Raw genomic sequence first — 14,062 nt, 5'->3', positions numbered from 1 at the left:
GCTCAAATCCCAACCGCTGCTCACCAATGTGAGAAGTTGGCCTGATATGCAGTGCTCACTATTCTAGTGATCACTATGTATCAGTCCAAACAACCCTTATTGATGATTGGTTGTAAGTCAACCTTATAGACCAGCTATCCTAGTAGCATGGATACGAGCAGTCTAAGGCTAAGACTCTAGAGGGCGTGTTAAGCCAGCTGTTTTACCATCACATTACCCCTTGAACACCAAGTGAAAGGACACCACACAAGTTGTTATGAAAATAAACAGATATTTATTTATAACAAGACTACCCTGAACTCTTTATCAGTCAGGGAGCTAAGCACATAACAAAACTCTTACGAAAATACTTTAAGTCGCACAATTTACACAAATGCCCTAGGGGCACGAAAAACCATATACACAGTAAGTGGAATGCGAACTTGCTAGCAGGTAAGTAATACTTTTCTAGACTCAGGAATCGCTAGGCCTACAATTCTAAACACTGGGATTAGATGCAGGAGGCCTGTGGACGTCGTGTGCAGAGTGGGAACTCTCACGCGTAAGGCGGGAAAAAGTCTATGGAAGCTAGAATTCACAAAGTTACTGTTCTCGGGCGAACCCGACTAGTTGGGACGAAAACGGGAGTGGATCCGAACACTTGGAGTGTTGGACTATGCTGGGGCACCGGAGTGCTGGATTTACCTAGCCCAGGGGCTGCGGCTGCATAGGGTTCAAGTTGCGTCGGAAACCCACGTTGACGGACCAGGAGCCTGAAGAAGAAGTTGCTGGCAGGCGGCCAGTGAAGAAAAGTTTGAAGAGATCCAAGCCTGGATCAGGGAAGAAGAAAACCTGAAAGCAGAGGGGACCAAGTTCTGAATCACTAGCCAGTAATTAAGTGGGCACCAGGATGGCACCGGGCGAAGTCACCGCAGTCAGGTGAGTGGGCGCTGCTGGGCTCTGCAGTCTCTCGGACCAGGAGGCGTTGTCGGCGACCAGGATGGAGGTGCGAGCTGTCCCACGAAGGTTCTTGCTGTTGACGTCGCTGGACCCAGGATTGGGCAACAAGTCTTGGCAAATGCAAGGCCCACGCGGTGGTCCTAAAATGGCGTCTTGAGTGGACCAGGAGGGTCCAGGGTGCTCCTCTTTTGGAGGGGAGCACGGGCTAGTCTGGAGCAACCAGACCAGCAGTGTTAGTTGTCGTGGAGCGTCGTGAGGGGGCCACTAGCCAACGGGCAAGTGACCTGGACAACGCGGTGAGCAGCAAAAAGCAGAAGGGCCCCACGCCGATCTCGTGGATGCAGGGGGGCTGGACTTCGGTGCTGGAGCTGCTCAGGGTCGGGGCTTCTCTTACCCCAAGGCACTCAGTCGAGGGTCACTCAGGCGTCGTGCTGGACAATCGTCGTGTAGTTCTGAAGATGGCCGGTCCCTTGAGGTCTCGTCACACCCACGGATAACAGCTGGGCTGATGATGCAGGTTGAGGTCAGAGGTGCCAGGGAAGCCGGTTCTCGTCGTGCTGGAGCAGTCTTGATCCGAAGGAGAGACTGGCAACAAACCGCGATGCTTGGTTGGTGCCTGCTGCTGCAGGGTGACTACTCCTTAGTCACAAGGGAGAAATCTTGAGAAGAGTCTTGAGTTCCTTCTTGCAGAAAGTAGTTTCAGGATTCAAAGATGATCTGATTTGGAAGGGGGCCAGTTCCTACCTTTATCCTGAAAAAGGGGGCTGGCACGCGACTAAGTCCTGCCCTATGGGTGGGACCAGGAGGGGGGTGGTTACACCCCTCTCCTTTGGCGGGCTTTCCCCAGGCGAGGGGCTGGAGTGCCCCTGGAACTGGTTTCAGCCGGCCTATGCACAGTGAGCACCGGGGTGCCACTTGCAGTCACCTTCCTCTAAAGCCCTGCCTACCTAGGATACACAAAATCCTGTCTGGGACGGTGCTGGCACCGCCCCTGACAGGAAACCCTTTGTCCTTGCCTCCTGCTCTGGGAGGACTCCCAGCAGCACAGCAGGAGGGCAGACTTGTGTCTCGGTGGCAGCATCCATTTTGTGGAGCTAAGGCTATGTCTGACTTTAACCGGGGTTACAGGTTACATACATGTCGTGTCCCTCTAGAAGGGTGGAATGATAACCCCGTCGCCAGAATTGGCGAGGGGTTAGTATTCCAATTCGTATGACACCTTACTCGACATGTTTTGATAAAGCGATACCAGAGTTGGCATATAACAGCGAGGATTATAATGCACTTAAGAGTATATGGTATGCGATATCATGGAAACGGCTAAGGGATGGATCCCGAAATCCGCAGACAGGCTCAGCTCGTGCCAGAGCACTATCTCACACGATTCCAAGCACTCTGCCTTCAGGATTGTTAAGGCCTGCCATAGGAGTGACTGATAGGAGATCTGTGTGTCCATTTAGGTTTAGATATAGGAATACTATATCTACAGCAGAGGGTGGGTACACCACTCTGCCCCAGCTGTCAAGCAGCCAGTTGTGTCTGATTTAGTTAGTCAGCCCAGGGGTGGCATAATGCATGCTGCAGCCCCTGGGAGACTTCTGGGTGCACCTCAGCCCTGGGTACAGGGACTTGAGAGGGCCCAGTGCCAATTCAGTACCTGGGTACAATTTGGAATAGAGAGAACAGCTAGGCTGTGGGTCTGATTAGCAGGCCCACAGCCAGGGAAAGTCGTAAACCAGTGAAGCAAAAAGCAAACATCTGGGTGATCATAGGATTGCAGACCCTACTCTCCTACAACCCCCTCTACCCTGCTTGGGGTACGAGGATTGTGCACCACCTTTCGTGAATTGTGTCTGTTGACCCAAGTGTCCTCTGGTAACACCACGTGCTCCTGAGCGACGAAAAGTGCTCCCCCTAAATTGTTGAGACTGGAGCGCCCCCATGGACTTAGCGGTCTCATTGTCCTTTTTAATTTTTACGAGGGTGGTGTCAACATCTGGGCCAAACAGTCTGTCAGGATTAACGGGCTGGTTGAGTATTATTGTTTGAATGTCAGGTAAATCCTGATATGCGAAGCCATGCCTGTCGCCTTAACATGACGCTAGTGTTAATCGCCCTAGCCGCTGTATCAGCCACATCAAGTGCACACTTTATTGCGGCGTTTGAGATGAGCTTTCCCTCTTGTATGAGCATTTCGGCTGCCTCCTTAAACTCATCAGGTAGGTGTTGAAGGAGCTGTTCTAGGGTGTCGTAATGCGCTCTATCGTATCGTGCCAATAGTGCCTGTGTGTTTGATATACGCCAGATATTGGCAGCCTGCGCAGCAACTCTTTTGCCTGATGCCTCAAGCACTTTCGACTCCTTGTCTGGGGGAGGAGCTTCACCGGTAGTTTGGGAGTTTGCCCTCTTGCGGGCATTGGCGACCACCAACGAATCCAGAGGCGACTGTCCCCGAATATATGCAGGGTCACCAGGTGCTGGCCTGTATTTCTTTTCGATACGTGGGTTTACCACTCTCGCCCTGGTAGGTTCCTTAAAGATCTCTGGGGCATGCTTAAGGACACCTTTTAGCATAGGAAGTGTCTTAACTGTTTTTCTGAGACAGAGAAAGTGTCAAACAAAAAATCTTCCTCCACCGGGTCAGCATGCATGTCCACATCATGATTTGCAGCTGCCCTCTCTATCAAAGCATTAAATGCTGCTGAATCCTCAGTTGGTGATGTACGTGCACCAAACCCTGTGGGTCCTGTGCCACCTGATGTCCTCCTTGGTCACCAGTGTCGTCATATGAGTCCTGTTGACCATCAGGGTCATTGGCAGCTGGGAAATTGTACTGGTCATATTGGTTATCATCCTCTCTCCCTGACTGGTTGGGGGAAGGTGAGGGACTCCTCCTTGGTGGTGGCTGAATAGGTTCAACAAGGGCAGGAATGTCCTGGGCCGCCCTCTTCTTTTTTAGTGGAATGACATAGGATTCCAATGGTTGGGAAGTGATCCTTCTTTTATAGAGGGTCAATTTCCCTGTTTCGGCATCGATGTAATGCTCAGATTGGTCTTCTGAGGCATTCGTCGGCCCCGATCTGGGTGCAAACGCCTTTGGTGCCACCTTAGGTGGCAGAGTGTAGAGAAGCTTGGTCGAAGTCTTCGCAGGTGTGTCCACAGGTTTCGGAGCCGACGGCGTGGGAGCCATTGATGTCAAAGTCTTCTCCCGAATACGTTTGAGGGAGTCGGTGACCTGTTTTGTGAACGAGGCGGAAGGTTTGTTACCCGACGCCCGATGTTCGGTAGCGTCGGAGGCGCTTGGTGTTGACGAGTGTGCCGCCGACGAATCCTCTGCTCCAACGGCCCCTGGCTCAGTCGTAGGCTTAGGCGCCGTTGCAGACCAGGCATCCGTGTGCCGATGCGTTGTGCCTCCGGCCTTTGGATCGTGGCTTTTAGTTGACTTCGATTCGACTGTGCGTTTACTTGTGGGCGCCGCAGCTTTGTCCGAAGGCACGTCACCAGCCTTAGTGGAACGTGCCGGAGCGACCGTGCTCGAGACGTGATGGACAACCTTCTTAGAGGACGGCTCCTTGGCCACCTTCTGCTGCGCTGTCGACTCGACAGTTTTCTTCGACTTCGGAGGGCCAGAGGGCAACTGAGTCGATGAGGGAGCAGGCTTTGAAATTTTTGTTGGGACGTCGGCCATTTTAGGTGTTGTCGATTCCGAAGGTTTCGGTTTCGTTTTTGTCGGGACGTCGGCCATCTTTGGTGTAGTCGATTCCGAAGGTTTCGGTTTCGATAAGCGCAATGGCGGCTCCGCTGGAGTGTCCGTGGCAGGGCCAGAAGGCGGGGCCGGGGATAGCGGTGCAGGGTCGTGGGTAAGGCCGAGTGGCGATCCCGTGACCTGAGCCTGAGTCATGTAACTTTCGGGGCATAGCTCTTCCTCTGAGCTATCTTCCGCGGCCCCATAAACTTCTTAGTCGTCCCCTACCTCCTCGACGTATACAAGGTCTTGGCCCAGTCCTTCGACGTGTTCTTCGGGATCGGCCTGGACCTCCGTCGACGGGGGTGAAATCTGAAGATGATGGCTTTGGCCGTCCTCTGCGGGGTCGTCGAATATATCGTCGGGTGCCGGAGCCGCTCGCTGGGCCTCAAGGAGCACCGCGCGCCGAAGCTTGAGCGTTTTCTTGGACCTGAACTTAGAGCAGGCCATGCAGTTGTCCTCGTTGTGGTCCGAGGAGAGGCATTTATTACAGACTGGATGCACGTCGATATGTGGATATTTGGATCCACAGACGGGGCAGAACTTGAACGGACTCCGCTCCATGATAAGTTCGTCGGGCTCTTGCTGCGACGAGAGGGCCTCGATGTCCGAAGAGTTACTCGACTCCGCAGAATTCCGACCCGAAGAGTCAGATGATGCTCGAGACCGCACGCGAACAATACAGACGCAGGTAACGAAGGCCTTTTGGCCTTAAGAAGAGACTTTTACGATTCCGACACGGAGACGTCGAAATCACATCCGAACCCAATGGCGGAAAAAAACAATCTGGGGATGGAGTCGATGCCCATGCGCACTGTAGTCCAGGGGAGGAGCCACCTATCTCGTGATACTTCGAAGACTCTTCCAGGACAACAATGTGCAATCATCCGGACCCAACACTAGGCGGCGATCTATGCACTAGATATGAATTTAGCAGCCCACATGCCTCGAACCAGTACATTTTGTAGGATTACGGTTATGTAGACTAGTCTAGGAAGTATTTGAGATATGCCTTTTTACAAGCTATCAGATCACAAATGTTCAAGAGGCACTTGTAATGGAAGAGGCTGGATGATTTGAGACTAACAACCATGTTCCACTGAGGAGGGGGTAGACCCAATTGGACCATGATCCAGTAACATTGGCATGTCCTGTAAAGAGAAGCAGCGTGTTGTATTATTGTGGGTCAAATAATGCAACAGAGTGCCTCCAATTTCATGGTTTTCTCAATGTCAAGAACTATTTAAGACACTTTCCTGACTTCATGGCGACCCATGTGTTGTTACGGGGCTTGCTGATGCTGTTGCCTCTTCCCTTTTATTCCAAGGATGTGGTTCTCTGGAAAAGTCATGACTCTTTAATGTCCAGCCCAACTACATATTCTCATAAAGGTCACTTGGCGGCTTGTGAGTCACAAGTTTCTTGCAGCAAGAACTATGTTTGAAATCAAAGGATCCAATACATGGGTCTCTTGCAGCCTAGTCAAAGGCAAAATAAAACAGAAGGAAAATATATGTTGGACTTTGACAAAATATGATGGAAGAAAGAAGAAAATCGCATCCACAAACTGGCTTTTAAAAATGGAAGTAAAAACCATCTAGTATCACTGATCCTGAACCCAGCACTGAGTATTTACATCGTCTACATAGGCTCCATTCCAATTGAGAAACTATTTCCCCAAAGAATAATACTAAAGCACGAAACCAGTATGTGAAATTATATATCAAATCCCCACTGAGCTCCAAAGCGGGCATATTTCCATCAAACAGGCTCTTATCAGGCACAGAGAAAGCTAGAGAAACTCGGAAAATAATTGAAAACCTTCTTGGTAGAAAGATTTTTGGTATACAGTCAAAGGCAGAAAATTGACACCAAAGCCCATAAAAGATTTCATAAAAGTAATTTGGAAAAATAACTATTGAAAGAACAGGGCCGAAAAAATAACTGAGGCCAACTGTCATTATGAAATATTGTGGAGCTGTGGAGCACCTTGACAGCCTCAGATGTACAGTTCATGCTCATCCAAGGACATCACCATGCCTCTGGAAAAAATGAATTTTATTTGTGTGCTTTTTTACACATGTTAATTTTTTAATGGTTTTTGATATGTACTTACGTATGTTTAATTAAAAAAAAAACTTTTACCTCTAGACTGGTACTGTCAACTTTTAATTGGAAAAGATTTTTCTCTCTGCTGCAAAAATGGCCTGGAAGCTTAAGAATAGGCAGACATGTTCAGCGTTGATGGCTATCAATGAAGATCCCTTGACAGAAAACAACTGAAGTATGAAATGATAACAATGGGTGCATCTCATCTTTTGCGAGCTAACTAGACTTCAATTTAAAGGTCTACATTTCTTGGAATACCAGCTACACTTCTGCCTAACTGCCAATTACAAATGTGTGTGTGGTAGTGAGCACATATAACAGTACTTCATAGTGACCCCACTGTGTGGCACCAGTGCTTACATGGAATGAACCTGGCCACGGTAGTACCCCCATGCAAAAATTTACTTTGCTCATGTTTGATTTTTTGTACAAATATAATCAACAGTCCTTACTGAAATCAATAGGATGCAATGTAGCAACCTTACCTCACTGTAGGTTCTTCATTCGTAAGTTGGGTCTGCCCTTCTTTTTCTTCATCATCTTCCTCACTACTGTCCTGAAAACGCACATCTTCTTGCCAAGCCACTTTGGCAGGCTTTATCATTTCAATCTTGTATGGCTCTGAAACAAAGAAATACCTTTGTAATTCTCTTGTGTAGGTACTCAAAAAAAGCATTGCCTTTTAACATCATGGAGTGGTCTATCCTTAAAGAGATATAAGCAAGCCACTTACACAAGCTGTCCAAATACCTTCTTTAGCCTGAATGAAATTATGGCTTACAGCCAATGAGAAATAACAAGTTACTTACCATTGGTAAAGCCTTATCTGAGATTCTATCGAACCACAGATTCCTTACCTTAGATTTATCCCCAGGCATCAGACTGGGTCTGAATTTTTCGAGATGTACCCCTGCACGTCAGAAGGTGGAGTCGTTCATTTCTGTGTCGACGCAGTCCACAGCGGAAGTGACGTATGCATTACATATATAAGCACAACCTTGACATGCTGAAGTCAGTTCATTTTCCCAACTTTCCACGCCAGGAGCGCGGAGCTGCGATGAAGACTGACCACTGGTGTGAGTTTCTAGGAACCTTAGTAAGGAGAAACCCTCATATTCTGAAAGGAATCTGTGGCTAGACAATCTCTACCAGATAAGGCATTACCTAAGGTAAGTAACTTCTTCATCAAAAAGAGACTTCTAGCAGCCGATTCCTTACCTTACAATAGATATCAAAGCAATAACCGGGAGGCAAGTCTGTGAACCAACTTAGGCCAGAAAGTCCTGCAGGACCTAACAGGCAAAGTGCCCATCCAGATGGACCAGACTGTCCAGGCAGTGGTGCTTAGTAAAAATGTGCAATTAAGCTCACGTTGTCGCCGGACAGATGTCCAGGACTGGAACTCAACAAGATAAAGCAGTGGGCGCAGCTTTGGGTGTGGTAGAATGAGTGTGCAAGCCCTCAGGTGGTGCTTCTTGGCCATTGTGCAGCAAATCTTTATGCAGAATATTATCCATCGGCTTATGGTTCGTTTCTGCAGCCTTCCCTTTCTTGGCCCTGATGTACCATACGAAGAGTTGGTCACCCATCCGGAGTTCTTTTGTGCGATCAAGGTAGAAAGACAATAGTCTTTTTGGATCCAGATGGCGGAGTCTCTCCTCTTCCTTAAAATTATGATACAGGGCAAAAAATGTAGGTAGGGTGATGGTCTAGCGTACGTGGAAGGAAGAACGCACATGTCTTGAGAACCAGTTTGTCAGGGTAGAAAGTAGTATACGAAGGATGCATTGAGAGTGCCTGCAACTCGCTAACCCTCCTGGCAGATGTAATAACTACCAGAAAAGCGTTCTTGATGGTCAATAACCGAAGAGGGCAGTTGTACAACAGCTCAAAAAGTGTTCAAATCAGGAGATTGCAATAAGTGCCATTTAGTGCTAGAACCTCTGGGCCTCCAAGCAGAGGACCCTTGGCATCATGCTGTCCTACTTGTTTTAGTAGCCCATTGCTGTCGTATTGTCAGTTAGCACATCGATGTAACTACCTTTGAAGGCAGGCAATAAATCCCAGGGAGCCAGTAGGATAGCACACAGCTCTAGAAGAAGTATGTGGTAAGCTTGTCCAAGAGAGCCTTGATAAAAAGCAGCCCTCTGGGAAGATTGAAGTTTCGACTTAGATCTGTTGAAGAACCCCAGACTAAACAACAGCATTGCTTTCTGCTGGCGGTCCAAGACTAACTGGGGCGCACCTGCGTTCAAAGGCCAATTGTCGAGTGATGACAATGCATGTATCCCTGACTGCAAAAGTAGGCTGTGGACACTTATATGACTTACGAAAAGATCTGAGGTGCTTAAGTAAGGCTGCAAGGCAGGATGGTGAAGTCTAACCCATCTGATGCCACCACAAAGCAGAGATACTTCATGTGGGACTGCACAACTGGCAAATGAAAATATGTATCCTTTAAGTCAGGTTTACCATAAAATCCTCATGGTCAAAGGCCAGCAAAGTCTTGAAAGGGTTATCATCCTGAAATTCTTAAGTAACGAGCTCAGAACTCAGAAGCCGGAGGTTGGTTTTTCTTTGGGACCAGTAAGTAACGTGAGAACCAGTCCATTCTTTGGCTCCATCTCAGAGACCTAGCTTGACGGCCTCTTAATTAGCAACATCGATACTTTTTGGGAAATTGATTTGACATGGACTGCTGACTTCTGAGTGAAAACAGTGGGGAATGCAAAGAGGAATGAAAAAAGAGTACAGGATAACCAACTTGGCCAATATGGAGGACCTATAGTTTTAAAAAGATTGATTGCCAGTGGTGCTTTATCTGTGCCCCCCGATTCAGATACCCATTTAAGGGCAAACTAAAGAGGTTTAGAAGTTTTGTCAAGAAACAAAGAAGATTAATACTGCTGTGGTCTTGCTGCTGCCTCTGCTTCTGCTAGCAAAAGAAATCTATTGTATGTGACATAATGGTTGCTGCTGGGGGAAGGTGAGGCCCCTAGAGTAACCTTGCAACTTTCTATAGTACTGATAAGAGTTGGCAGTCCGGGGATAGCAATCTCAAGGACCAAGCTGTAGCTCTTCTGTTTTTGAAACATTCCAGAGTTCATTTGCCAGGTCTCCAAAAATTATGGCCATATCAAAATGCTTATCCATCAATGACGAAACAGAGTAGGTGGTGTTCAGACCTGAACATAAAATCTGTTCAGCTGAGTCTTATCCACCTTGGAGTATTTGGGTGAAGGCATTACATAGGTTTTCAGGACGTTCAGGAAGAACCTTACACGGCAAGCCACAGAAAATTAGTTAGGATTTACCTTGCAGATTAGGATTAGTAAATCATCCGCCTCCTCATCGCACTTGTTATCAGGTTCGGTAGGATGCAGACCTTGTACTCAGATGAAAAATAGCCTCATCTTCGTAAAGCACTGCTGCTGATGATTGTGTAGCATGACACAGGACGAACTAAAGCCGATGAATGATCTGAAATCTGGGGCTAGTGTCAAAACCAAATGAAGAACCTGCGTCTCTGGAGTAGGAGGCAGCGTGGATAGAGGTACCTGTCAGGCCTGTGTCGGTGAGGTAAATGCTCAGCCTGCCATCAGAGGAGGAGCTGATTGACTCTGCATAAGGTCAGAAGATGCCAGGGAAGGGACTGCTGGCAGCAATTTGACTGGAGGCCCTGTTGGGACTGTGGGTCCAGAATATGTCCAAGAGGATGACAGAATCATTTTCTATGTCTGCAATATGGATTACTTGAAGGCCACAACTTGCTAAACAGTTGACATTGGCATGGGGAACTTGGGCACATTGGTTCCACATTCTGCTTCAGATCCAAAGAGGAAGGCGAAACTGCCGCCGGACAAAGAACCTTTTCTTTTTTGGCTTGTCTCTCACCTTTGCCTTCACTTCACCTGAGGATGGTGATCTGGACTGGGTCCAAAGTTGTGATGTGTATCAGTATCAAATCTGCTTTTTGTGCCCATCGATAGAGAGTTTGGCTTACCTCTTTCTCATGGCTTTAGGATCCATGAGGCAGAATTTAACACAAGACTTGGAGTCTGTTGTTTTCTTTTTTCACGGAGGCATTTAACTGATCTAAACATATGTGCAGATGCACAGAGTGTAATATGCTATTTATTACCACTGTTGACTATGAGGAGGATCCTTGACCTGCAAACAGCAAAGATTAAAGTGAACCATGATACCTTTCCGTCAACAAGGGGAATAAACAATGAAGGTTTGGGGGATAAAGAAGTGCTTCTTTGCAAAAAACTACGGCACACACTGAGCAATCCACGTATCAGACATTTCACATGTCTAGTCTTCCATGGCAAGTTAAATGCTGAGTCATCTTCAAGGGTAAAGTTAAAAGGATTTAACAGTTCATGTGTTTTTAACTCTGGTAATATTTACCGAATCTGCATGGAATTTTTCATACAGTCAACACATTTGGCTCAGTACGCAACACGTGGCATGTTTAGCTTAGTTTTTACATTTTTTATATAAATGAAAACTATCGGTGGCACACTTAGAGAGAGAAGGAGTGAAAAAAGTATTGGTTAGCTGTTAACTTTTACGCTGTTAAACGAACCTGCCTGAAATCTGGCAGGCTGTTAGTTAAGCAAAGCACAAAGATTACAATTTTCAATTAAATTAGATTTAAAAGGAGGGGGCAAAATTAAAAAGGGGAAAGTCAAAAATATTGATTCACTAATAACTTTGGTGCCATTTCATAAATAAGCACAAACTATGACAGACACCTGGCTTGTTGTGTTGAATTTCATGCAGAGAGTTCACAGAGAGAAAGATTGGCAAATGCTGTCATAATTACCTTCTTGCATGTGGGTCTCCTCTTCAGCGTCGAAGAATGAAAAAGTAAACCCTGCCGGGTTCTCCTGGTCACTGCTCTCTAAAGAAACTTCGGTACGTTTCTCTGCAGCTGTGCACTTAACTACCATCTTTACTTCTTCCTCTTCTTCCTCCTCCTCCTCCTTCTCTTCCTCCTGATCCCATGGAGTTGTTTCTTCCTTCTCCTCTGGTGCTGACTTTGCAGCTCCAAAGACTTCCTTAAAGTCCATGGCAACCTCATGATAAATTTCTTTTGATACCTCAGGTAACTTTTCAGCTTCAGCTCTCATTTTCTTTCTTTTGGCTTTGCTGGATAATGAAAGGGCAGAAAAATGGTGACACAAAAGTTCTAAGCAACCACTCTTCGAAGAAGCATATAAATTATGGGGACACAAGTCGTCTACTCATCCCATTCTACTAAAAATGGCCCAGTGTTATATTATTCCTTCAGCATTTCTTAGCATGTTTACATTTGCCTTTCCATTTAGGATACATAAATTATTTTGGATGTTGGGTCCAAACCTCTACTACTCACAGCCTACTAATGTCAGTAATTAGCTGAAGTTCACCTTCAGTTTCTCCTTTTGAGTAAACTTTGAACTTTAAACAGGGCACTGTAATGGTTACATTTTTAGAAGGTTTTTATCCTGAGCATGTCACAAGAAAAGGAAAAAAGAAAACATGGTGCTATCTAAATGTGGCAGCAATATGCTTGCAATAAAAAAAATCATTTAATAATTCCTAGCAGGCAGGTGTACATATTGACCCCTATTAATTTTAATATGCACAGGAGGAACAATTACTACTAGCTTTGAATTACTGTAGCCTAAAAGGCTTAGCTAAAACACACAACTATGACTAAAAATTAATAATGGATGAAGACTGAAAGGAAAAACATTGGCCAAGTTAAAGTATTAGCCGCCTAACTTTGGCACTGAAGTGCACTTCCTTTTAGGCAGATGTGCATATTTGATCAGGCAAAAATGTCGTCGCTCACAGTGCAGGAGAGCTAATGGGAGAAATAGGATTAACCACAGCACCATTCTACATGTGTGGCAGTCCTGAGGGTAAGCATGAAGGGAGCCCAGTGCAAAAAAAAATAAAAAAAAATTGCAGGATGAACTGCTAAATGAAAAGGTCTGTATGTGATGTCATTTCTAAGCACTGTAATTACATGAAAAATGCAAGAATTAAAAGTAGATTTTCACAAGTGTCTGACTAACTCACACTTAGAATATGAGCCTCTTAACCCTTGCCCAGTCTTCCTCTCTTTGTTGGTATTGTGCAGTCGGAGGCAAAAGCAATGGTAAGTTACATTTGCTTTTATTTTCTTTGTGGGGGACCTCAAACAAAGACAGCTTTGTAATTCTCCAAATAGTCTTTGATTTAGAATACAACGATTGCCGGACACTGTTTGAAACGCTGCATGGAAAAATAGCAGCTGCACTTGTAAACTGCATTTATGTTTCAGTTTACAGCCAAGTATTCAAACACAAACATTTTGTTCTATCATTCAAACATGGCATATTAAATCAAAACATAAATCATGTAATCAACAGGATTTTTGTGATAAATGTAGCATCTAATAAAACTACATTAATCCTTTAAGTCTAAGACACAAATATCCTAAATCTGAGTTACCATATCTCTCCACATTCAGATTCTCAATTTTAGCATCACACTTTATGTTGCATTAATTAAGTAAAACAAACATTCAATCAATAGTAAGATTGTTTCGAAATGCAACTCACACAGAACTCCAAATTAAAGCTAAAGATTAGGAAATTAATGCACTTTGTCTCTCCCTTGTAGACAATGGAGAAAGATATCTGGCCTGTAAGGGAGAAGACAGACAGATGATCATGTGTGTGCTATATTAAAAAAATTAAATATATTTTTCCACCGGCTCGGCTTCCCCTAATCTTTAGTGTGGTACTCCTTTCTAGCATTACAGGACTGCATAGTTCATGTGGGTGTCAAATTTTCTCCCAGCTCTGCTGCTCCTTCCCTTCTCTTCAGGGCTGGACTGACCGTAGCGGGCACCAGAAGTTTTCCCATTGGCAGGGAAGGATGGGGGCTAGTTTTGGTGCAGTGTGGGCCGGTATTGGAGAGATGGGGGCTGGTTTTCCAGCAGTGCTGCAATATCAGTCCCCTGTAAAAAAAAAAAAAAAAAGCAGCAGCAGTGTTTCCTACCAGCACCGCCACCCACGTACCCGGTGCCGGTCCCACTCCACTTAATTGCCAAGGCTGGTTTGTGTTGTCAGTCCAGCCGTCCCTCTTTTCTCAACTAGGTTATATTGCTTTAAGAATGCTATAAATGGCTGTGTTGACTTGAACAAACAGTAAGCATGTGATTTATAAAGTTAGGATAGGATTGTTTGACGTTGAGGAAACCGACAATCAACTGACTACACCAAAAAG

At 45.9% G+C, this 14,062-nt stretch overlaps 1 protein-coding gene across 1 annotated transcript in view; it reads right to left on the bottom strand.

The window, feature by feature from the left end:
* NOL8 (nucleolar protein 8) overlaps nucleotides 1-14,062 on the bottom strand; it is a 205,636-nt gene that overhangs the window by 68,104 nt on the left and 123,470 nt on the right. The window contains exons 13-14 of the mRNA XM_078661396.1: nucleotides 11,625-11,950; nucleotides 7,279-7,414 (exon numbers count right to left, since the gene is read on the bottom strand). Coding sequence (XP_078517522.1) covers nucleotides 7,279-7,414; nucleotides 11,625-11,950 — 462 coding nt within the window. The remainder of the gene's footprint in view (nucleotides 1-7,278; nucleotides 7,415-11,624; nucleotides 11,951-14,062) is intronic.

The sequence above is a fragment of the Lissotriton helveticus genome, chromosome 9 (assembly GCF_964261635.1).
Source record: "Lissotriton helveticus chromosome 9, aLisHel1.1, whole genome shotgun sequence".
NCBI classification, from domain to species: domain Eukaryota; kingdom Metazoa; phylum Chordata; class Amphibia; order Caudata; family Salamandridae; genus Lissotriton; species Lissotriton helveticus.
This window is presented reverse-complemented; position numbering and strand designations above follow the sequence as displayed.